Raw genomic sequence first — 24,632 nt, forward strand, 5'->3', positions numbered from 1 at the left:
GGATTAGTAATCCAGATTTTCTTTTTATTTCAAAACTGACTCCATCTTGACAAATAAATCATAGAGCTCTATGAGACCTTAGAAATTATGACTAGACTAAGGTTTTAAAATAGGCTCATCCTAGTCACTATTGTCTTTCTAGTTTTAAAAATACAAATTTTAGGCCAGGCGAGGTGGCTCACACCTGTAATCCCAGCACTTTGGGAGGCCGAGGCAGGCACATCACCTGAGGTCGGGAGTTCAAGACCAGCCTGACCAGGAGTTCAAGACCAGCCTGACCAACATGGTGAACCCCATCTCTACTAAAAATACAAAAACTAGCTGGGTGTGGTGGCGTGTGCCTGTAATCCCATCTACTTGGAGGCTGAGGCAAGATAATTGCTTGAACCTGGGAAGCGGAGGTTACAGTGAGCCGAGATCGCACCACTGGACTCCAGCCTGGGTGACGGAGTGAGACTCCATCTCAAAAAAAAAAAAAAAAAAAAAACATAATTTTAGGACTCTGGAGTGGTGGCTCATGCCTGTAATCCCAATTATTTAGGAGGCTGTGGTGGGAGGATCGCTTGAGGCCAGGAGTTTGAGACCAGCCTGGGCAACAAAGCAAGACCCCATCTCTCAAAAAAAATAAAAATAAAAAATAGAGATGGCTGGGCGTGGTGGCTCACACCTGTAATCCCAGCACTTTGGGAAGCCGAGGCAGGTGGATCATGAGGTCAGGAGTTCGAGACCCGCCTGGCTAAGATGGTGAAACCCTGTCTCCACTAAAAATACAAAAATTAGCCCGGTGCAGTGGCAGATGCCTGTAATCCCAGCTACTCGGGAGGCTGAGGCAGGAGAATTGCTTGAACCCGGGAGACAGAGGTTGCAGTCAGCTGAGATCGTGCCACTGCACTCTGGGCGACAGAGCAAGACTCCATCTCAAAAAAAAAAGAGAATTTGAATTCTATTTGCCTTCAAGCATTTAACATATTTTTTCAAATTAGCTATTTAATTTTATTATAAATACAAAGATAGATAAATAAGTAAATAATATTTTATCTTTAAAATTTCCCAAGTTCTTTTATAGACAAAAAATACTAAATGTTTCTTCATAACATATTCACCCACTGTTGTCCAAATTATGATTTTATAAACAGACTGTCTTTTTTATTTTTGAGATGGAGCCTTGTTCTGTTGCCCAGGCTGGAGTGCAGTGGCATGATCTCGGCTCACCGCAACATCCGCCTTCTGGGTTCAAGCAATTCTCCTGCCTCAGCCCCTCGAGTAGCGCAGACTACAGGCATGCGCCACCATGCCTAGCTAACTTTTGTATTATTGCTAGAGGCAGGGTTTCCCCATGTTGGCCAGGCTGGTCTCGAACTCCTGACCTCAGGTGATCCGCCCGCCTCGACCTCCCAAAGTGCTGGGATTACAAGCGTGAGCCACCGTGCCTGGCCAACAGACTGATGTTTTATTCCCCAGAATCTTTCTAAAATCACTACTTATTTATTGAGAAACCTCATGCATCAGTCCCTTTGATTTTGCTAATGATTTTTCATAAAGAATGCCACTCATTGCAGCTGACCCAATGATAACAACAGTCCACTTCTTGCTGTCTATATGATTCCTCTTAAGGCACCACTTGTGATGAAGTTCTAGGGACTCAGGGCTTGAATTATATTGTAATTGTATTACAATATTGTATATGAAAAACAAATTCTCCTAGACCTAAAAGCTACCTCCCAACTGTACTGCTTTATTTTTATTTATTTATTTATTTATTTATTTATTTATTTGAGATGGAGTTTCACTCTTGTTGCCAAGGCTAGAGTGCAGTGGCACAATCTCGGCTCACTGCAACTTCTGCCTCCTGAATTCAAGCAATTCTCCTTCCTCAGCCTCCTGAGTAGCTGGGATTACAGGCATGCGCCACCACCCCCAGCTAATTTTGTATTTTTAGTAGAGACAGGGTTTCTCCGTGTTGGTCAGGCTGGTCTCGAACTCCCGACCTCAGGTGATCCGCCTGCCTCAGCCTCCCAAAGTGCTGGGATTACAAGTGTGAGCCACCGCGCCTGGCCTATTTTTAATAGATTTCTAACTTCCCTGTAATCTGTCTTACTCCCACTGACGCCAGGCGTGATGGGAGGCACCTGTCATCCCAACTACTGGGGAGACTGAGCCAGGGAGAATTGCCTGAACCGGGAGATGGAAGTTGCAACGAGCCAAAATCACACCACTGCACTCCAGACTGGGCGACAGAGCAAGACTTCATCTCAAAGATTTTTCAAAAAGTCTTTGAAAAAAGATACCACCTATGTATGATATTGATAATGGATGCCCCACTGTAGTCATTCACAAATTAGAATGCGAGGGTCTCACACTATTCTTTCACCTTGATTGAAGCAGAAGTGGGCAAACCAGCCATAATTGACCCTCTTTCTTGCTTATGTTTTTTTATGCTCCAAAACTGCCTCCATATAATGGTCTCTCTTTTTACAAATTCTTGTTAGTGACAAAGCTATTTACCTCTTTTCTGCTTTTCAGGATTCTGTACCCCAAACCAGGCCTTGGCCATTACAAAAGTACTTCTTCCAGCAACCCTCATGCTGTGCCATGTACAGTTCAGTAATACTTTGCTAGACATTCCAGCAAGTAAAGTCTTTCACGTCCATTCGGATTTCAGTATGGAGAAAGGTAGGTTACACCAGTTGAATCTGGTTTCTCCATTCTGTTTATCTATTTGTATGATTGTCCCTTTCTTATTGGATTGCATTTATATCTGTAGTTTCATCTGATATATAACTATGGAATCTTTCTCAGGCAACATTTTTGTTCAACCCATTCAACTCTTTTTTTTTTTTTTTGAGACAGGGTCTTTCTGTGTTGCCTAAGGCTGGAGTGAAATGGTGTGATCATAGCTCATTGTAACCTTAAACTCCTAGACTCAAGCAATCCCCCTGCCTTAGCTTCCTGAGTAGCTAGGACTACAGGCACATGCCATCATGCCTTTTTTTTTTTTTTTTTAAGAGCGACATGATCTTCCTATATTGCCCAGGCTGGTCTCAAACTCCTGGCCTCAAGCAATCCTCCTGCCTCAGCCTCCCAAAGTGCTGGAATTACAGGTGTTAAGCCACTGCCCCCAGCCCTATTCAAATAAGTTTTAACACGTGCCTCCTAGAATACCCTGTGCTTTTCTATTATAATTTACTATTTTCTTGTTAGTCCCCATTAACTCTGTGAGGCTCTGCATTGTGTCTCATTTATCTTTCATTCCCAGCATGTAGCACAGTGTTTGGATGTTTTGTTGAATTGAAAGATATTCCAAATAAAAGAATAGGATTAACAAGTGGAAAGTGGAAATAGGCATGATGTCAGGATGACTTTATGTAAATCAGCTTATCTAAAAATGAAAGGATTCATATCAAATATAAGGTATAGGGCCGGGCACAGTGGCTCACACCTGTAATCCTAGTACTTTGGGAGGCCGAGGCAGGCGGATCACCTGAGGTCAGGGCTTCGGAGACCAGCCTGGCCAACATGACGAAACCCCATCTCTACTAAAAATACAAAAATTAGCCAGGCGTGGTGGGAGGCACCTGTAATCCCAACTATTGGGGAGACTGAGGCAGGGAGAATTGCCTGAACCGGGAGATGGACGTTGCAATGAGCCAAAATCACACCGATGCACTCCAGACTGGGCGACAGAGCAAGACTTCATCTCAAAAAAAAAAAAAAAATGTAAGGTATAAATAAGGTAGTGCTTCATCATGAGAGAACCTCTAATGCTAGATCAGGCAGTCTGAATGGTTTGGGTCATGAGCAACCACTGAAGGAAGGTTCATTCAGCAAACTGTTTATAATACCTGATAGCAGGAGAAGATGTGGAGTTACAAAGAAAAGTAATTTTTGGTTTGTTTGTTTTTTTGTTTTGTTTTGTTTTTGAGACGGAGCCTCACTCTGTCTCCCAGACTGGAGTGCAGTGGCACGATCTCAGCTCACTACACCTCTGCCTCCCGGTTACAAGCTATTCTCCTGCCTCAGCCTCCTGAGTAGCTGGGATTACAGGCGCGTGTCACCACGCCCAGATAACTTGTATTTTTAGTAGAGATGGGGTTTCACAATGTTGGTCAGGCTGGTCTCGAACTCCTGACCTCGTGATCCGCCCGCCTCAGCATCCCAAAGTTGTTGGGATTACAGGCATGAGCCACCGTGCCCAGCCATTTTTGTTTCTTTATTTATTTTGTTTGTTTGTTTGTTTGTGTAGGGACAGGGTCTCCCTATGTTGCTCAGGCTGGTCTCAAACTCTTAGCCTCAAGTGATCCACCTCGGCCTTCCAAAGTGCTGGGATTATAGGCGTGAACCACCATGTCCAGCCTAAAGCTTTTAACTTTTAGTGTTACCCTACCAGGTGATGAGTTACAGGGTAGACACATATATGTTTGTGACTTCAATTTATTGATGAAAAAATAAATCAAGCCGGGTGCAGTGGCTCACACTCATTATCCCAGCACTTTGGGAGGTCGTGGCAGACAAATCACTTGAGGTCAGTGGTTTGAGACCAGCCTGGCCAACACGGTGAAACCCCATCTCTGCTAAAAATACAAAAATTAGCCAGGCATGGTGGCAGTCACCTGTAGTCCCAGCTACTTGGGAGGCTGAGGCAGGAGAATCACTTGAATCCAGGAGGCAGAGGTTACAGTGAGCCAAGATCGTGCCACTGCACTCCAGCCTAGGCAACAGAGCAAGACTCCGTCTCAAAAATAAATAAATAAGGCCGGGCGCGGTGGCTCACGCCTGTGGTCCCAGCACTTTGGGAGGCCGAGGCAGGCGGATCACGAGGTCAGGAGACAGAGCTCATCCTGGCTAATACGGTGAAACCCCGTCTCCACTAAAAAAATACAAAAAATTAGCCAGGCATGTTGGCGGGCGCCTGTAGTCCCAGCTACTCAGGAGGCAGAGGCAAGAGAATGGCGTGAACCCGGGAGGTGGAGCTTGCAGTGAGCCGAGATCGCGCCACTGCACTCCAGCCTGGGCAACAGAGTGAGACTCTGTTTCAAGAAATAAATAAATAAATAAATAAATTGAAAAAATATATAGGCCAGGCGTGATGACTCACGCCTGTAATCCCAGCGCTTTGGGAGGCTGAGGCGGGTGGATCACCTGAGGTCAGGAGTTCACGACCAGCCTCACCAACATGGAGAAACCTGGCCTCTACTAAAAATACAAAATTAGCCAAGCGTGGTGGCACATGCCTGTAATCCCAGCTACTAGGGAGGCTGAGGCAGGAGAATCATTTGAACCCAGGAAGTGGAGGTTGCGGTGAGCCAAGATGGCACCATTGCACTCCAACCTGGGCAACGAGAGCGAAAATCTGTCTCAAAAATATATGTGTAGGCCTGGCGCAGTAGCTAACACCTGTAATCCAGCATTTTGGGAGGCCGAGGCGGGCAGATCACTTGAGGTCAGGAGTTTGAGACCAGCCTGGCTAACATGGTGAAACCCCGTCTCTACTAAAAATACAAAAATTAGCCGGGCATAGTGGCAGGCACCTGTAATCCCAGCTATTTGGGAGGCTGAGGCAGGAGAATCACTTGAAATAGAAGAAGGAGGTTATAGTGAGCTAAGATCACGCCACTGCACTCCAGCCTGGGCCAAAGAGCGAAACTCCATCTCAAAAAAAAAAAAATATATATATATATATATACACACACATATATGTATATATGTATATATACACATATGTATACATATATATGTATATATGTATACACACACGTATATGTGTATATATATGTATATGTGTATATATATGTATGTGTATGTATGTGTATATATATATATGGCATGGTAAGAAAGCAGAAAGAGGCCAGGCACGGTGGCTCACGCCTGTAATCCCAGCAGTTTGGGAGGCCAAGGCAGGCAGATCAGCCGAGGTTAGGAGTTTGAGACCAGCCTGGCCAATATGGTGAAACCCCATCTCTACTAAAAAATACAAAAATTAGCCGGGCGTGGTGGCACATGCCTGTAGTCCCAGCTACTCGGGAGGCTGAGGCAGGAGAATTGCTTGAACCCAGGAGGCGGAGGTTGCAGTGAGCCGAGATCGCGCCACTTCACTCCAGCCTGGGCAATAAGAGTGAGACTCCATCACAGAAAAATAAATAAATAAATAAAAATAAAGCAGAAAGAAAGGAGGAGTATCTACATGAAACCTAGAGGCAAAAATAAGTAACGTTTTACAGAGGGAATGACCTTTAGAAGTACTACTAAGAGTGAACTAGATGTGAAGAGAACAGGACATTCCAGGCAATATAGGGCCCTAGAGAAGTTTGTTTTAGTTTTGGTTTAGTTTTTTTTTTCCAAAAATAAGATAAAATCACTTGGGCCCAGGAGGTTGAGGCTGCAGTGAGCCATGATAATGCCACTACACCCTAGCCTTGGTGACAGAGCAAGACGCTGTCTAAATAAGTAAATAAATAAATAAAATAAAAATGAAGGCAGTTTTTGGCCAGGTGGGGTGGTTCACACCTGTAATCCCAACACTTTGGGAGTCTGAGGCAGGCGGATCACCTGAGGTTGGGAGTTCAAGACCAGCATGACCAACATGGAGAAACCCCGTCTTTACTAAAAATACAAAATTAGGGCGGAGCGCAGTGGCTCATGCCTGTAATCCCAACACTTTGGGAGACTGAGGTGGGCAGATTACCTGAGGTCGGGAGTTCAAGACCAGCCTTACCAATGTGGAGAAACCCGTCTCTACTAAAATTACAAAATTAGCCAGGTGTGGTGGCGCATGCCTGTAATCCCAGCCACTCAGGAGGCTCAGGCAGGAGAATCGCTTGAACCCTGGAGGCAGAGATTGCAGTGAGCCGAGATCACGCCATTGCACTCCAGCCTGGGCAATAAGAGCAAAACTCTGTCTCAAAAAAAAAAAAGAAAGAAAAAATACAAAAATACAAAATTAGCCAGACGTGATGGTGCATGCATGTAATCCCAGCTACTCGGGAGGCTGAGACAGGAGAATCACTTGAACCCGGGAGGCAGAGGTTGCGGTGAGCTGAAATCGCACCATTGCACTCCAGCTTAGGCAACGGGAACAAAACTCCGTCTCAAAAAACAAACAAACAAACGAACAAACACTGGGTGCGGTGGCTCACGCCTGTAATCCAAGCACTTTGAGAGGCCAAGGTGGTGGATCACCTGAGGTCAGGAGTTCAAGACCAGCCTGGCCAACGTGGTGAAACCCTGACTCTACGAAAAATACAAAAATTAGCCAGGCCTGGTGGCTCACGCCTGTAGTCCCAGCTACTCGGGAGGCTGAGGCAGGAGAATTGCTTGACCCTGGGAGGTGGAGGTTACAGTGAGCTGAGATCGCACCACTGCACTCCATCTTGCCTGGGCGACAGACAAGACTCCATCTCAAAAAAAAGAAAAATAAAGAATGAAGGCAGTTTTTAAGGATTTAGTGGCAGTATATAGAATGGATAAGAAAAAGAAAAGAGGAGGCTGGGCACAGTGGCTCATGCCTGTAATCCTAGCACTTTGGGAGGCCGAGGAGGGTGGATCACAAGGTCAGGAGTTGAGACCAGCCTGACCAACATGGTGAAACCCCGTCTCTACTAAAAATACAAAAATTAACTGGTCGTGGTGGCACACGCCTGTAATCCCAGCTACTCAGGAGGCTGAGGCAGGAGAACTGCTTGAACTCAGGAGGTGGAGGTTGCAGTGAGCCAAAATTACACCACTACACTCTAGCCTGGGCGATAGAGTGAGACTCCATCTCAAAAAAAAAAGAAAAGAAAAGAAAAGAGAAAAGCAAAGAAAAGAAAGAAGAAAAGAGGAATAGCCTGGCCACAGTGGCTCATGCCTGTAATCCCAGCTACTCAGGAGGCCAAGGTGGGGGAATCCCTTGAGCCCAAGAGTTCAAGGCTGCAGTGAGCCATGATCACACCACTGCACTACAGCCTGGGCAACAGATGGAGAACCTGTCTCAAAGAAAGAAAAGAGGAATAACGGCAGGGCACGGTGGCTCACGTCTATAATCCCAGCACTTTGGGAGACTGAGGTGGGTGGATTATTTGAGGTCAGGAGTTCAAGACCAGCCTGGCCAACATGGTGAAACTCTGCCCCTACTAAAAATACAAAAATTAGTCGGGCGCCTGTAATCCCAGCTACGTGGGAGGCTGAGTCAGGAGAATCACTTGAACCAAGGAGGCAGAGCTTGAAGTGAGCTGAGATCCCACCACTGCACTCCAGCCTGGGCGACACAGTGAGACTTCGTCTCAAAAGAAAAAAAAAAGGCCTGGCGCAGTGGCTCACGCCTGTAATCCCAGCACTTTGGGAGGCCGAGGCGGGCGGATCACGAGGTCAGGAGATCGAGACCATCTTGGCTAACATGGTGAAACCCCGTCTCCACTAAAAATACAAAAAAATTAGCCGGGCGTGGTGGTGGACTCCTGTAGTCCCAGCTACTCGGGAGGCTGAGGCAGAAGAATGGCATGAACCCAGGAGGCGGAGCTTGCAGTGAGCCAAGATCACGCCACTGCACTCCAGCCTGGGCAACAGAGTGAGACTCCATCTCAAAAAAAAAAAGAAAAGCGGAATAACAGGCAAGGATACCTGTGAAGGGGCAATAATGCAAGCATGAATTGATAAGGGTCTAGACCAGACTAATGGGTCTGGGCCAGACTAATAAGGGTCTAGACCAGACTAATTATCCATAATTATCCAATTGCAATAATCCAAGCATGCATTGATAAGGGTCTAGACCAGACTAATAGAGAAATACTAAGAAGGGGCAGATGTCAGAGACATTTCAGAGGAGGAGTTAGCAAGATTTGGAAATGATTGGATATAGGGATGAAGGAAAGGATGTAAAGACAACTAAGGCCAGGTGCAGTGGCTCATGCCTATAATCCCAATGTTTTAGGAAGCTGAAGCAGGAGGATCACTTGAGCCCAGGAGTTTGAAACCAGCCTGGGCAACATAGCAAGACCTTGTCTCTCAAAAAATAAAATAGCCAGGCATGGTGGTGCGCACCTGTAGCCCTAGCTCTGAGGCAGGAAGATTGCTTGAGCCCAAGAATTCAAGGTTTCAGTGAGTTGTGATCGTGCCACTGCACTCCAGCCTGGGCAAGAGCAAGACTCTGTCTTTACAAAAATAATAAATAGTCCAGGCATGGTGGCTCACGCCTGTAATCCCAGCACTTTGGGAGGCCAAGGTGGGAGGATCACAAGGTCAGGAGATCGAGACCATCCTGGCTAACAAGGTAAAACCTCGTCTCTACTAAAAATACAAAAATTAGCCGGATGTGGTGGCGGGCGCCTGTAGTCCCAGCTACTTGGGAGGCTGAGGCAGGAGAATGGCGTGAACCCGGGAGGCAGAGCTTGCAGTGAGCTGAGATTGCGCCACTGCACTCTAGCCTGGGCAACAGGGTGAGACTCCGTCTCAAAAATATATATAAAATAATAATAATAACAATAAATAAAAATTAAAAATTAGCCAGGCATGGTGGCACATGCCTGGAGTCCTAGCTGCTTGGGAGGCTGAGGTGGGAGGATTACTTGAGCCCAGGAGTTTAAGGCTGCAGTGAGGTAGAATTGCACCACTGCACTCCAGCCTGGGCAACAGTGTGAAATTCTGTCTCTTTAAAAAAAAAAAAAAAACAGCTAAGGATTAAGCATGGGTAACTGGAAAAACAGCTCCTACCATTGATAAAAATAATGACACCAAGAGGTGGTCTGATACCTAAGTTATTAATGATGCTCAAAGCTTGTCTTTCTTTCAAAAACCCTTTCCTGAGTTCACCAGCACTGACTACTTCATTCTATATCCCCAGCTCTTAATTGCCCTGCTTGTGTTATATCATTTAATACTCCCGGACATGTTGAATAAGAATGGTATTCTTAGCCAGGGAGCGGTTTCTCACACCTGTAAACCCAGCACTTTGGGAGGCCAAGACAGGAGGATCGCTTGAGCCCAGGAGTTTGAGACCAGCCTGGGCAACATAGTGAAGCCCCATCTCTATAAAAAATATAATTTTTTTTTTTTTCGAGACAGAGTCTTGCTCTGTCCCCAAGCTGGAATGCAGTGGTGTGATCTCAGCTCACTGCAACCTCCATCTCCTGGGTTCAAGCAATTTCCCTGCATCAGTCTCCCAAGTAGCTGGGATTACAGGTACCCACCATCACACCCAGCTAATCCTTGTATTTTTAGTAGAGATGGGGTTTCACCATGTTGGCCAGGCTGGTCTCGAACTCTTGACCTTGTGATCCGCCCACCTCAGCTAAAAATACAAAAATTAGCCAGGCACAGTGGCTCATGCCTGTAGTCCCAGCTACTCAGGAGGCTGAGGTGGGAGGATCGCCGGAGCCTGGAAGGTCAGGGCTGCAGAATGCCATGATTGCGCCACTGTGCTCTAGCCTGCACGACAGAGTGAGACCCTGTCTCCAAAAAAAAGAAAGAATGGTATTCTCAGTAAACAAGTTCAGTTGTGGTTTCTCTAGGACTGTTTTTCTTTTTATTTCGTATCCTCCTCATAGTGGCCAATATTGTGCTGATATTGAATACTCAAAACTAAATTCACATTTTCTCTTTTGCTGAATTTGTATGTCACAATTTTTCCTTCCTATCCTAATTCAGTTGGCTCAATAGAGCCTCTGAACCTTCCTGCTCAGTTTTTCCTCTTTTTTTTTTTTCCAGGGGTTTATGTCTGCATAATCAAGGTTCGACTGCAGTCAGAGGAGCTGCTACAGGCCCTCAGTGTGGCTGACACCTCAGTCTATGGGTGGGCTACACTGGTCAGTGAACGTAGCAAGAATGGAATGCAACGAATCCTCATTCCTTTCATCCCAGCCTTTTATATTAACCAGTCAGAATTGGTTCTTAGCCACAAACAAGATATCGGAGAGATAAGAGTACTGGGAGTGGACAGAGTTCTTAGGAAGCTAGAGGTATGTTAAGAACTGAACCAAAACAGAACAAGAGATCAGGAATTTGAAAAGATAGTTTTCATTCTCACTTCAAGGGCAAAAGAAGTTACTGAGTGACCTAATAAAAATTACCATAGGAAATGACAAAATCAAATGAAGAAAACTTATCTCTTTCATAATGCCAGGCAGGCTCCCAGAGTCCAAAATCTAGGTCATGAGCTTTGTCAACATACCTAAAGGAGTAAAAAAAGTAAATGATTGGCCGAGCACGGTGGCTCATGCCTGTAATTCCAGCACTTTGGGAGGCCAAAGTGGGTGGATCACAAGGTCAACAGATCAAGACCATCCTGGCCAACACGGTGAAACCTCCTCTCTACTAAAAGTACAAAAATTAGCTGGACGTGGTGGCGGGCACCTGTAGTCCCAGCTACTCGGGAGGCTGAGGCAGGAAAATTGCTTGAACCTGGGAGGCAGAGGTTGCAGGGAGCCAAGATTGCGCCACTGCACTCCAGCCTGGGTGACAGAGCCAGACTGCCTCTCAAAACAACAACAACAAAAAAGTAAATGATTTATTGATTGTCGGCTAGCTAGCTAGAAATCCAGATCTTGACAATTATTGTACTGTGTATGCTTGAGATTGGAACATATTGATACAAAATTGATTTTTTTCCTTTTAAATAAAAGGTTTTATCTTTTCTCCAAGGTCGTCTCCAGCTCCCCAGTTCTAGTGGTCGCTGGCCATAGCCACTCTCCCTTCACTCCTGGCCTGGCCATCTACTCTGTAAGAGTGGTCAACTTCACTTCCTTCCAGCAGATGGCATCACCTGTTTTCATCAATATTTCCTGTGTACTCACCAGTCAAAGTGAGGCAGTGGTAGTGAGGGCTATGAAAGATAAGTTGGGTGCAGGTAAGCATCAGAGATTCATATTTATAATCTAGAGAGGAAAAGAAGAAAGAATGTATTACATTAGTACCCCCCATCTGCAGTTTTGCTTTCCGAGTTTCACTTAACTGACAGTCAACCACGGTCCAAAAATAAATGAAAAACTTCTGAAATAAACGGTTTAAATTGTGCACTGTTCCAAATAGCATGAGGAAATCTCACACTGTCCTGCTCTGGTCCCCAACCATGAATCATCTCTTTGTCCAGCATGTTCACACCGTATACACTATCAGCCCTTTAGTCACTTAGTAGCAGTCTCTACTATCAAATCAAGTGGTATCAAGGTATCACAGTGCAGTGCTTGTTTCAAGTAACCCTTATTTTACTTAATAATGGCTCCAAAGCATAAGAGTGGTGATGCCTGCAATTCGGGTATGCCAAAAAGAAGCTGGAAAGTGCTTCCTTTAAGTGAAAAAGTGGAAGTTCTCAACTCAGTAAGGAAAACACATAGTACATAGAGGGTTCAATATTATCTGCGGCATCCACTGAGGGTCTTGGAACATATTCCCCACAGATAAGGGGGGACAGATGTTATCACAGTTTAGTTAATGGGAAACATTCAGCCACTTGACCAAGATTACTCAAACTAGTTGAGGCATGAATCTTCCAAACCTACCCAAAATACAACCTTTAGGTAGCTTTCTTAACACTACCTAAATTTTATATTTAACATATATTTAAGAATAGTTGTCAGCCAGGCATGATGGCCCATGCCTTGTAATTCCAGCACTTTGGGAGGCCAAGGTGGGCAGATCCCTTGAGCTCAGGAGTTCGAGACCAGCCTGGGGAAAAAGGCAAAAATCTGTATCAACAAAAAAGTACAAAAAAAAATTACCTGGGCATGGTGGCATGGACCTGTGGTCCCAGCTACTCGGGAGGCTGAGGCAGGAGGATTGCTTGACACCAGGAGTTCAAGGCTGCAGTGAACTGTGATTGTGCCACTGCACTCCAGCCTGGTGACAGAGCAAGACCCTGTCTCAAAAAAAAAAAAAAAAGGAAAAAGAATAGTTGTCAGTTTAACACCAGTTTGCCAGCTTTGTAAGTATACTATTTGCCCTATTTTAAACTTTTTTTTTTTTTTTTTTGAGAGCGAGTCTTGCTCTGTCGCCCAGGCTGGAGTGCAATGTCGTGATCTCGGCTCACTGCAACCTCCACCTCCCAGGTTCAAGCGATTCTCCCGCCTCAGACTCCCGAGTAGCTGGGATTAGAGGCATACACCACCATGCCCTGCTAATTTTTGTATTTTTGTAGAAATGGGGTTTCACCATGTTGGCCAGGCTGGTCTTGAACTCCTGACCTCAGGTGATCTGCCCGACTCGGCCTCCCAAAGTGCTGGGATTACAGGCGTGAGCCACCGCACCCGGCCAATCTTATTGATAAATGTTTTGTTGTCTTCAAAAGTATTTAAATCTTTTTGCATCAGGCAATGGGCCAATGTTAACCCTAGAACCAAGACTTAGCTTTCCCAAATCCTGATTCCAGGCATTACCTAGTTTAGGAATAATGCCACATTTGGATAGGATGGGAATAGTTATGAAAAGGTGTTAGAAAAGCTAGAGAACCATCAGTCTCCTTATATTTTATTTGTCACGCCCGCTTCCCCACCCCTCAAGGGAAGCTACTTAATTACTGGGAACGATCTAAGCTAAATTATAGTATATCTCCTAATGGGAAATAGATTTTTGTTGATCGTTACGTGAGCGTCTGGTTTGTATTGATCATTATCCTAAGCACATTTATATGCTTTTGGTTTAATTCTCTTAACTCTAGGAGGTAGGTATTTTTCCCCAAGAGCTGAGGAAACTGAGATGCTGGTGCAGCTGGCGCAGTGGCTAGTAATCCTAGCACTTTGGGAGGCTAAGACTGGAGGATCGCTTGAGCTCAGGAGTTCAAGACTAGGCTAAGCAACATAGCAAGACCTTATCTCTACTAAAAATCAAAAGAATTAGCCATGCATGGTGGCATGCACCTGAAGTCCTAGCAGGAGGTTGAGGTGGGAGGATTGCCTAAGCCCAGGAGGTTGAAGTTGCAGTGAGGTCTGATCACACCACTGCACTCCAGCCTGGGTGACAGAACGAGACCCTGTCTCAGGAATTTAAAAAAAAAAAAAGTATCTCTAGATACTATCACAGAATGTATTGGAACAGAGTTTTTAAATCTAGAGACCATGGATCCCCACAAAGGTCCATAGATAGAATTCAAGGTGTCCATGACCCTGAGTGGAGAAAAATTGCATCTTTTTCTTTTTTCTTTTTTTTTTTTTTTAAAGACAGAGTCTCCCTCTGCCGCCCAGTCTGGAGTGCAGTGGCACCATCTCAGCTCACTGCAACCTCCACTCCCAGGTTCAAGCAGTTCTCCTCCCTCAGCCTCCCAAGTAGCTGGGATTGCAGGTGCCCGCCACCATGCCTGGCTAATTTTTGTATTTTTAGTAGAGACAAGGTTTCACCATGTTGGCCAGGCTGGTCTCGAACTCCTGATCTCAAATGATCCACCCACCTCGGCCTCCCAAAATGATGGGATTACAGGCGTGAGTTACCGCGCCCTGCCATGCATCTTTATTTTCAATTGACCACTAACTTAAAGTTAGCACTTTCGCTGATTGTTAATATAGGCAGCAAACCATCATAATATCAGCAGTATTGTGTGCTTTTGTCACCAACAGAATTCATTGACTATACTTTCAGGGATCATTTCTTTTTTTTTTTTTTGAGACGGAGTCTTGCTCTGTCACCCAGGCTGGAGTGCAGTGGCGCGATCTCGGCTCACTGCAAGCTCCGCCTCCCGGGTTCACGCCATTCTCCTGCCTCAGCCTCTCCGAGTAGCTGGGACTACAGGCGCCCACCACCACGCCCGGCTAATTTTTTGTATTTTTAGTAGAGACAGGGTTTCACCGTGGTCTCGATCTTTTCAGGGATCATTTCTATAGTTCATTACTAGAGAAGTTTCTCAGAATGTATAGAGAGAGGAAAAAAAGAATCCATAGATATATTCATGTTCCTACAGCCAGATTTAAAAAACATTTCTCACTTAAAAATTACAGTAATCGGCCGGGCGCGGTGGCTCACGCTTGTAATCCCAGCACTTTGGGAGGCCGAGGCGGGCGGATCACAAGGTCAGGAGATCGAGACCACGGTGAAACCCCGTCTCTACTAAAAAATACAAAAAAATTAGCCGGGCGTGGTGGCGGGCGCCTGTAGTCCCAGCTACTCGGAGAGGCTGAGGCAGGAGAATGGCGTGAACCCGGGAGGCGGAGCTTGCAGTGAGCCGAGATTGCGCCACTGCACTCCAGCCTGGGCGACAAAGCGAGACTCCGTCTCAAAAAAAAAAAAAAATTACAGTAATTGGCCAGGCGCGGTGGCTCATGCCTGTAATCCCAGCACTTTGGACGGCCGAGGCGGGTGGACCACAAGGTCAGGAGTTCAAGACCAGCCTGGCCAACATGGTGAAACCCCATCTCTACTGAAAAAAAAAAAAAAAATAGCCAGGTGTAGTGTCATGCACCTGTAATCCCAGCTACTCAGGGAGGCTGAGGCAGGAGAATAGCTTGAACGGTGAGGCAGAGGTTGCAGTGAGTCGAAGTGCCACTGCACTCCAGCCTGGGACAGAGCAAGACTGTCTCAAAAAAAAAAAAAAAACAAAAAACAAAGTAATCACCAGCCTGGGCAACATGGCAAAACCTCATCTCTAAAAAAATACAAAATAATTAGCCAGGTATGATGGTCTGCAGTCCTAGCTACTCTGTAAGCTGAAGTGGGAGGATCCCTTGAGCCTGGGAGGCAGAGATGGAGTAAGCTGAGATCTCACCACTGCACTGCAGCCTGGGTGAGAAAGAAAGGCTGTTTCAGGAAAAAAAAAAAGAAAAGAAAAGAAAAGAAAAACAGCCAAAAGGCCAGGCGCGGTAGCTCACGCTTGTAATCCCAACACTTTGGGAAGCTGAGGCGGGCAGATCACCTGAGGTCAGGAGTTCAAGACAAGCCTGTGCAACATAGAGAGACCTCATCTCTACCAAAAATTAAAAGTTAAAGAAAAAAATTTAAATTATCCAGGTGTTAAAAAAAAAAAAAAGTTCGGCACGATGGCTCATGCCTGTAATCCCACCACTTTGGGAGGCCGAAGTAGTTGGATCACCTGAAGTCAGGAGTTCGAGACCATCCTGGCCAACACGGTGAAACCCCATCTCTACTAAAAATACAAAAATCAGCTGGGCATGGTGGCGGGCACCTGTAATCCCAGCTACGAAGGACGCTGAGGCAGGAGAATTGCTTGAATCTGGGAGGCAGAGGTTGCCGTGAGCTGAGATCATGCCATTGCACCCCAGCCTGGGCAACAAGAGTGAAACTCCGTCTCAAAAAAAAAAAAAAAAAAAAAAGACGTGATGGTGTGCACCTGTAGTCCTAGTTACTTAGGAGGCTGCAGTAAGCCATGACTGCACCACTGCACTCCAGCCTGAGACCTTGTCTCAAAAAAAAAAAAAAAAAAAGGCAAATCTAAAGTTTTATTGAGGATAAGGTTAGATACAAATCAGAGTGTTCCCAAAAAATGACATCCTGAGTAGGACAAAGGTACTGTGGATTTAAGTGGTCACTGATGATCTAAAAAAATTGTTTTGGCTGGGCGCAGCAGCTCACGCCTGTAATTCCAGCACTTTGTGAGGCCAAGGCGGGTGGATCACCTGACGTCAGGAGTTTGAGACCAGCCTGGCCAAAATGGTGAAACTCATCCCTACTAAAAATACAAAAGCTAGTCAGGTATGGTGGTGGGCACCTGTAATGCCAGCTACTAGGGAGGCTGAGACAAAATAATTGCTTGAACCCAGAAGGCAGAGGTTGCAGGGAGCTGAGATGGCACCATTGCACTCCAGCCTGGGCAAGAGACTCCCTCTCAAAAAAAAACAAAGAAAGAAAAGAAAATGTTTCAAGATAGAGATTACAATTATAAATGGAATCAGCATACTATCACAAGTTTAGTGAAGGGGAAGCATGTTACCTGGGGTTGAAGTGCACGGGGAAGGTAAACAGCATGTTTTTGTTTTGTTTTGTTTTGTTTTGAAATAGAGTCTCGCTCTGTCACCCAGGCTGGAGTGCAGTGGAGCGATCTCGGTTCACGCCATTCTCCTGCCTCAGCCTCCCAAGTAGCTGGGACTACAGGTGCACGCCACCACACCTAGCTAATTTTTTGTATTTTTAGTAGAGACGGGGTTTCACCGCGTTAGCCAGGATGGTCTTGATCTCCTGACCTCGTGATCCACCCGCCTTGGCCTCCCAAAATGCTAGGATTACAGATGTGAACCACTGCGCCAGGCCGCATTTTTTTTTTAAGTCTTCTCCACTTTTATTACTCAAAAGTTTCATTTTTTATTTAGCGGACTCTGTGCTTGTGCCTTCAACATTTTCACAACAATTTTCTGCTCCTCGATAAGGAAAGCACGCTTGATCCAGTCACGAACACATTTAGCACACGTGGAACCCGACATGTTTTTTGTTTTGGACAATCTCATAAGAACTTCAGGTTTTACAGCACGAATCCCTTGAAGTCTGCCTGGGCACATGCCACATGCAGATTTTGGTGCTTTCCCATCCTTCTTGGTATAAAGGTAAACAATTCTATTACCAAGGGTTTGGGACAGCCTAGTTTTGTCAGAGGCTGTATTGTAGGAAAGCCTACGTTGTTATGTCAAACGCTGGACCATTCTGAGTGCCTGCAGACAACGTCCCTGGAAGAGGAAGAAGTGGTAACCAGCATTTTAAAGTAGCAGAGGATTTAAAGCATCCTTTGAAATCTAAGAGGAAGAAATAACAAGCTCAAGAATTAGAGAGTTTTATTAGTCTGGAGATAGGAAGAAGTCAAAAAGAGGTGGTTGAGCCAAGTATAGTTCACACCTGAAGCTCTCTTCTCTAAGAGGGCTGAGTTTTGAATACTTCTGGCAGATACTCTTATTACTATTTTTAGTCATAAGTTTTAAAATGCAGCATCTGCTGGAGGTTGCAGTGAGCTGAGATCGCACCACTGCCCTCCAGCCTGGGGGACAGAGTGAGAGCAAGACTCTGTCTCAAAAAAAATTAAATTTAAAAAATGCAGCATCTGCCCATGGTTGCTATTAAATAACTATTATCTTGTTTTGTTATGGCCAATGTATAGATCACTGTGAAGATTCCGCCATCCTCAAGCGGCTCACTGGCTCTTACCAGATCCTGCTCTTGACCCTCTTTGCAGTGCTGGCATCAACAGCTTTCATCTTCCTAGGTAAAGAGTCCTTATATTCAATACCATAGACTTTGACATGAAAACTGCCTTTTTTTCTTTTTTTTTGAGATGGAGTCTAAGTCTGTCGCCCAGGCTGGAGTACAGTGGCGCAATCTTGGCTCACTGCAACCTGCGCCGCCCGAGTTCAAGCAATTCTCCTGCCTCAGCCTCCCGAGTAGCTGGGATTACAGGCGCCTGCCACCGCACCCGACTGATTTTTGCATTTTTAGTAGAGACGGGGTTTCACCATCTTGGCCAGGCTGATCTTGAACTCCTGACCTCGTGATCCACCCGCCTCGGCCTCCCAAAGTGCTGGGATTACAGGCGTGAGCCACCGTGCCCAGATGAAACTGCCTTCATTTTATTTCACAAACAAGGATGAAAATTAGCTGCTTATCACATATAATTTTAACAAGCAGTGTAAACTAAGTTAGCCTTGCTAGTCCTAGTAACATAGTGGATTAAAGGTCCCCCTCAGCTACTTTTGCTGAAATTCATAGTTAGGGATAATTCAAGTAATACAACAGACTGGGTGCAATGGCTCACGCCTGTAATCCTAGCACTTTGGGAGGCCAAGGTGGGAGGATGGTTTGAGTCTAGGAATTTAAGACCAGCCTGGGCAACACAGTGAGACTCCATCTCTACAAACAAACTTTAACATTAGTTGGGTGTGGTGGTGGCACACATCTAGTCCCAGCTACTAGGGAAGCTGAGGCAGGAGGATTGCTTGAGCCAGGGAATTCAAGGTGGTAGTAAGCCATGATTGTGCCACTGTACTCCAGTGATACCGTGTGTCTAAAAAAATTTTTTTTTTTGAGATGGAGTCCCATTGTCACCCAGGCTGGCGTGAAGTGGTGCAGTCTTGGCTCCCTGCAACCTCCACCGCCCAGTTTCAAGCGATTCTCCTGCCTCAGCCTCTCGAATAGCTGGGATTACAGACACCTGCCACCACACCTGGCTAATTTTTGTATTTTTAGTGGCACGTTGGCCAGGCTGGTCTTGAATGCCTGACCTCACGTGATCCGCCCACCTAGGCCTCCCAAAGTGCTGGGATTACAGGCGTGAGCCACCATGCACAGCCTAGAAAAAAAAAAAAAAAAATTAACACATCACTACTGTTTACTCCATTCCCCCACTTTTTTTTTTTTTTTTGAGACAGTCTGACTGTCGCCCAGGCTGGAGTGCAGTGGCACGATCTCAGCTCACTTCAAGGTCCACCTCCCAGGTTCACATCACTCTCCTGCCTCAGCCTCCTGAGTAGCTGGGACTACAGGCACCCGCCACCACGCCCGGCTAATTTTTTGTATTTTTAGTAGAGACGGGGTTTCACTGTGTTAGCCAGGATGGTCTCGATCTCCTGACCTCGTGATCCACCCACCTCAGTCTCCCAAAGTGCTGCGATTACAGGCGTGAGCCACCGCACCCGGCCACTTCCCCCTTTCAGCCAAAAGCTGAAAGTAACTCTAAAATGGGTTAAATTGGGGTAAAAACTTCCTGTAATAGTGCCATTACTATTACTTATTCTGAAGAATTATTTTTAGCAATATTCTCATTCTAGAGCTGACTTTGCCATTTAAGGCCTTCTTCAGATATGCCTTGTGACATTTCCTTTGTCCTTTTTCCAGCATACAATGCCTTCCTAAACAAGATACAAACAGTTCCAGTTGTGTATGTACCAACTCTAGGAACACCACAGCCAGGTAAAAAAGCCCGTCCTCATCTTTGAAAAGCTCAGATACACACGTTTAATTCACTCAACTTTTCCCTCCTCTTCTAGGTTTTTTTAACTCCACAAGTTCTCCCCCTCACTTCATGAGTCTACAACCTCCACTGGCCCAAAGTCGGCTGCAACATTGGTTATGGAGTATAAGGCACTAACCTCTGCTTGGACAAGTTCCTTTCAACTGAAGGGTAATAAGATTTCTAGTCCTCGACAAGAAGCCTAACAGCAACTTCTACATTAAGTTTCCAGATAACGCTTCTGAGAACTATAAATAAAGCATCCTAAGCTGTTCCTTAAAACTGGTATGTCGGACTGTGTTGTAGAGTTAACTGTCGGCCGGGTGCGGTGGCTCACGCCTGTAATCCCAGCACTTAGGCAGGCAGATCACCAGGTCAGGAATTTGAGACCAGCCTGACCAACATGGTGAAACCCTGTCTCTACTAAAAATACAAAAATTAGCCGGGTATGGTGGCAGCTACCTGTAATCCCAGCTACTTTGGAGGCTGAGACAGAGAACTGCTTGAACCCAAGAGGCGGAGGTTGCAGATCGCGCCACTACACTCCAGCCTGGGCGACAGAGCAAGGCTCCATCTCTTTAAAAAACAAAAACAAAAACAAAAACAAAACACCAAACACAACACTTGAGATAGTATCACAGTTTAAAAAAAAAAGATTTTTATCCAATGAGCCTAGGTGGTTAAAAATGTCCCCAAAGGGACTTTTAAAGTACTTGGCCACTTACGTGCCCCAAATGATTCTAATATTCTCCTCTTTCTGGTTGCCCCTGAATACTTGAGACAGGAACTTCCTAACACTTAAACAAGACAATAAACAGGATTTATCCAAAATGCGTTTATTGAGATGGTTTCCCACTCATCTTGATTCAGAGTGCTTTCAGTGCTGCTTCCTCCTGAAGGAACATCCTGGAGGAAAAAGATTCAGAGATTAGCTGACATCAGTCCAGGTATTCTGCCCACCTCTCCCACAAAAGCAGATGTACGATGATCCACCCACAGAAAGCTGCATCTTTTATTTTTCTCAACTCTTAGCTACCTGCGCATTTGTATCACTTTGGTCACTTCCTATCAACTTGAGCCCTTTTATCACCGATTGATCCCCGCTTTAGACAGTAGTGCTTTGAGATTAATACATAGATTTTCGTAGTATCTACTTAAACAATTACCAAATCCAACACTTCTTATCTAAAAATTGACATTATAGATGATCTCTTTCACTGTAAGACTGAAAGATCCTGAGAAGTGTTTCCATTTCTAGAAAGCAAACTCAAAGCCCCAAATCACAACATTAGTAAACCATTTACCTTCTGTAAGCCTTGCTTTTCCTCCTGTAGGCTGGCAGAGGACAGTGGAGCAGCCAACACACAAAACTACCGTTTGTGCATGGCTAAAGACCGTGGTGATTTTATAGCATCCTGAAAGAAAAGCAGATAACATTTTTTTCCTCTATTACACCCATATCTTTCCTGCACTTATGCCCAACTCATCATCCATTACATTGTTTCCCAACACAAAAAAACGTAGGAGTTGTATGTGAAATGTGATGGGAGATCACGGTGAAATGAATCACTCCTCCTAAGATGAAAAACTTTGCCAGTCTCATACATTCAAATTTTAAGAGTATCAGGGAAAATATTTTGCACAGGCGAAGAAACTGAAGCTGCTGCACAGCTTCAAGGATACGAGACAGCTCACACAACAACATTTTCCAACTGTTAAGGTCCAGTGCTTTCCCCACTACAGCAAGCCGTCTCCTCACCTGGGCATTTCACATCCATGAAGTAGGAATTGGGGCTCTGCACCAGGCGTTTCTTCTTGTGTTTCCTCTTCTCCTCTTCTGGAGAGGGATGAAGGAGATCCTTTGCGAGCTAAAAGGGACAGAAATGCACAGATTTAGAAACCAACGGCGAAAATGGGTTGGTCGAAAACAGCCCCCACTGTCACACACCGGGGAGAGCTCGCCCCTCGCCGCCCCTGGTGTCTGCGCAGCTGGGCCGCCATCTTATTTCCTCTCCGCTCCCGTCTATGCGGGTGGCCCGTGGACCGCTGCGGTCCCTGGAGTTAACGTCCTAAGAAGCGCAGAGGGTAAATGAGGACCCTCTACGATCCGAAATCAGCGTGAGAGGAGCGTGCGGACAGAACACCGAGAGCTCAGCCGAAACCTGGACCAAAGCACTCACAGGCATGTTCTCGTGTGGGTAGGTCGTCACCGCCGGAAAGGAACAAAAGCGGAAATCCTGCCCCTTATATTGAGCACACTACAGGAAATGACGCAAGGATCTTGTGCCACCATGTTTTGAAGGTCCTACTTTGGTCCGCCGCAGTGGGGCGACAAGGGAGCTGACATTTTCGGAAGGTCTTTAACTGTTAGTTGTGACACATATGCGTCACCATGTTGAGAGGGTTACCTTGCCAATTCGATCACTATCCAGGGATAAATGGACACTTTTAAAATTTTGTGCTATACCTTGACAGTTGGAGCCTAATAAATAGGAAAGGTTGAGGAAAACACCAGGGAGAAGGAGCCATATCCGGGACTTCCGTCCTATTTTTTAAATTCCTATATTCTTAACTCTTTTTCTATTGGTTTAATTTAACAGTTTAGGCCGGGCGCGGTGGCTCATGCCTGTAATCCCAGCACTTAGGGAGGCCAAGGCGGGTGGATCACCTGAGGTCAGCAGTTCAAGACCAGCCTGGCCAACATGGTGAAACCCTGTCTCTACTAAAAATACAAAAATTAGCCAGGCGTGGTGGCGCGCGCCTGTAATCCCAGCTACTCTGGAGGCTGAGGCAGGAGAATCGCATGAACCTGGGAGGCGGAGCTTGCAGTGAACCCAGATCCACTCCAGCCTGGGTGACAGAGCAAGACTCAGTCTTAAATAAATAAATAAATAAATAAACAGGGGAGACCTGGTTTGGTCAGTGAAAAGAAATAGGGAAGACTCAAGGAGATAATGAGAGGTGAGAGAATGGACAAAAGGAGATTGAATAGTTTAGCTTGAGAAGGGACAAGCATGGACACTGAAGGTGATGGGGATAAGTGAAAGAGGCCTCCTTTTTTTTTTTTTCTTTTTAGACGCAGTTTTGCTCTTGTTGCCCAGGCTGTAGTGTGATGGCGCCATCTCGGCTCACCACAACCTCTGCCTCCCGCATTCAAGCGATTCTCCTGCCTCAGCCTCCCGAGTAGCTGGGATTACAGGCATGCGGCGCCACTCCCGGCTAATTTTGTATTTTTAGTAGAGACAGGGTTTCACCATGTTGGCCAAGCTGGTATTGAACTCCTGACCTCACGTGATCCGCCCGCCTCGGTCTCCCAAAGTGCTGAGATTACAGGCGTGAGACACCACGTCCGGCCTTTAATTTTTTAATAGGCATCCAGAATAGGCTCGAGAGAGACTTCCTTGAATAATTTTTTCTTTGCCGGTCGCGGTGGCTCACGCCTGTAATCCCAGCACTTTGGGAGGTTGAGGCGGGCGGATCACATGAGGTCGGGAGTTCGAGACCAGCCTGGCCAACATGGTCAAACCCCGTCTCTACTAAAAATACAAAAAAAAAAAAAAATTTAGCTGGGCGTGGTGGCAGGCGCCTGTAATCCCAGCTACTTGGGAAGCTGAGGTTGGAGAATCGCTTGAACCCAAAAGGCGGAGGTTGCAGTGACAGGAGATTGAGCCATTGCGCTTCAGCCTGGGTGACAAGAGCAAAACTTTGTCTCAAAAAATAAAATAAAAATAAAAATAAAGGCTGGGTGCCGTGGCTCATGCCTGTAATCCCAAGCCTTTGGGAGGCAGAGGCGGGTGGATCACCTGAGGTCGGGAGTTTGAGACCAGCCTGACCAACATGGAGAAACCTCGTCTCTACTAAAAATACAAAATTAGCAGGGGGTGGTGCGGGTGCCTGTAATTTCAGCTACTCGCGAGACTGAGGCAGGAGAATCGCTTGAACCACTGAGGCGGAAGTTGTGGTTAGCCCAGATCACACCATTGCACTCCAGCCTAGGCAACAAGAGCGAAACTCCGCCTCAAAATAAATAATAAAAATTAAAAAAAAAAAAAAATAGGCCGGACGCGCTGGCTCACAACTGTAATCCCAGCACTTTGTGAGGCCGAGGCGGGCGGATCAGAAGGTCAAGAGATCGAGACCATCTGGCCAACATGGTGAAACCCTGTCTCTACTAAAAATACAAAAATTAGCTGGGCGTGGTATCGGGCACCTGTAATCCCAGCTACTCCAGAGGCTGAGGCACAAGAATCGCTTGAATCCGGGAGGCGGAGGTTGCAGCGAGCCGAGATTGCACCACTGCACTCCAGCCTGGCGACAGAGCAAGACTCTGACTCAAATAAAATTAATTAATTAATTAATTAATTAATAAAAATTTTTTTGAGACAGGATCTTACTCTATCACCGAGGCTGGAGTGCAGTGGCATAATCATGGCTCACTACAGCCTTGGACTCTTGGGCTCAAGTGATCTGCCCACTTCTGCCCCCCAAGTAGCTAGGGCTGGGACTACAGCGCACACCACCATGTATGGCTAATTTTTTTTTTTTGTCGAAGCAGTCTCACTATGTTGCCCAGGCTGGTCTTGAACTCCTGGGCTCAAGGGATCCTCTCACGTTGGCCTCCCAAAGTGCTGGGATTACAAGTGTGAGCCACCGCACCGGGTCTTAGATAATATTTTCTTTCTTTCGTTTTTCGTAGTTTTTTCCACCCCCAGTACACATATGGCAAGAATAATTTTTTTCTAGAGGCAGAGGTAAACTTGTTTCTTTTTTCTTTCTTTTTTTTTTTTTTTTTTTTTTT

At 45.8% G+C, this 24,632-nt stretch overlaps 3 protein-coding genes and 1 pseudogene across 6 annotated transcripts in view; 2 read left to right on the forward strand and 2 right to left on the reverse strand.

The window, feature by feature from the left end:
• Positions 1-20,116, forward strand: part of NUP210L (nucleoporin 210 like) — a 150,527-nt gene extending 130,411 nt beyond the window's left edge. For all 3 annotated transcript variants that reach the window (XM_032154498.2, XM_058439250.1, XM_058439251.1), the window contains 6 exons: positions 2,524-2,673; positions 10,678-10,928; positions 11,611-11,815; positions 17,990-18,094; positions 19,720-19,794; positions 19,872-20,116. In XM_032154498.2, the coding sequence (XP_032010389.1) occupies positions 2,524-2,673; positions 10,678-10,928; positions 11,611-11,815; positions 17,990-18,094; positions 19,720-19,794; positions 19,872-19,972 (887 nt within the window). In that variant the 3' untranslated portion in view covers positions 19,973-20,116. The remainder of the gene's footprint in view (positions 1-2,523; positions 2,674-10,677; positions 10,929-11,610; positions 11,816-17,989; positions 18,095-19,719; positions 19,795-19,871) is intronic.
• On the reverse strand, positions 17,199-17,540 carry LOC116468426 (large ribosomal subunit protein eL34-like; annotated as a pseudogene).
• A 553-nt stretch (positions 20,117-20,669) lies between the features above and the next one.
• RPS27 (ribosomal protein S27) lies at positions 20,670-22,055 on the reverse strand. The gene is made up of 4 exons (XM_032154500.2): positions 22,015-22,055; positions 21,594-21,702; positions 21,139-21,249; positions 20,670-20,740 (listed from the first exon to the last, which is right to left on the reverse strand). Exons 1-4 carry the CDS (start codon positions 22,018-22,020, stop codon positions 20,712-20,714), a joined length of 255 nt encoding a protein of 84 aa, XP_032010391.1. The 5' UTR covers positions 22,021-22,055; the 3' UTR covers positions 20,670-20,711.
• Positions 22,056-22,122: 67 nt separating this feature from the next.
• Positions 22,123-24,632, forward strand: part of RAB13 (RAB13, member RAS oncogene family) — an 8,568-nt gene continuing 6,058 nt past the window's right edge. The window contains exon 1 of one of the 2 annotated variants that reach the window (XM_058439254.1): positions 22,123-22,147. The gene's annotated coding sequence lies outside the window, so the exon portion shown is untranslated. Of the gene's footprint in view, positions 22,191-24,632 lie in introns of both variants that reach the window. The other variant, XM_058439255.1, reaches the window with a different exon arrangement.

Source organism: Hylobates moloch, unplaced genomic scaffold (assembly GCF_009828535.3).
Source record: "Hylobates moloch isolate HMO894 unplaced genomic scaffold, HMol_V3 SCAFFOLD_5, whole genome shotgun sequence".
NCBI lineage: Eukaryota > Metazoa > Chordata > Mammalia > Primates > Hylobatidae > Hylobates > Hylobates moloch.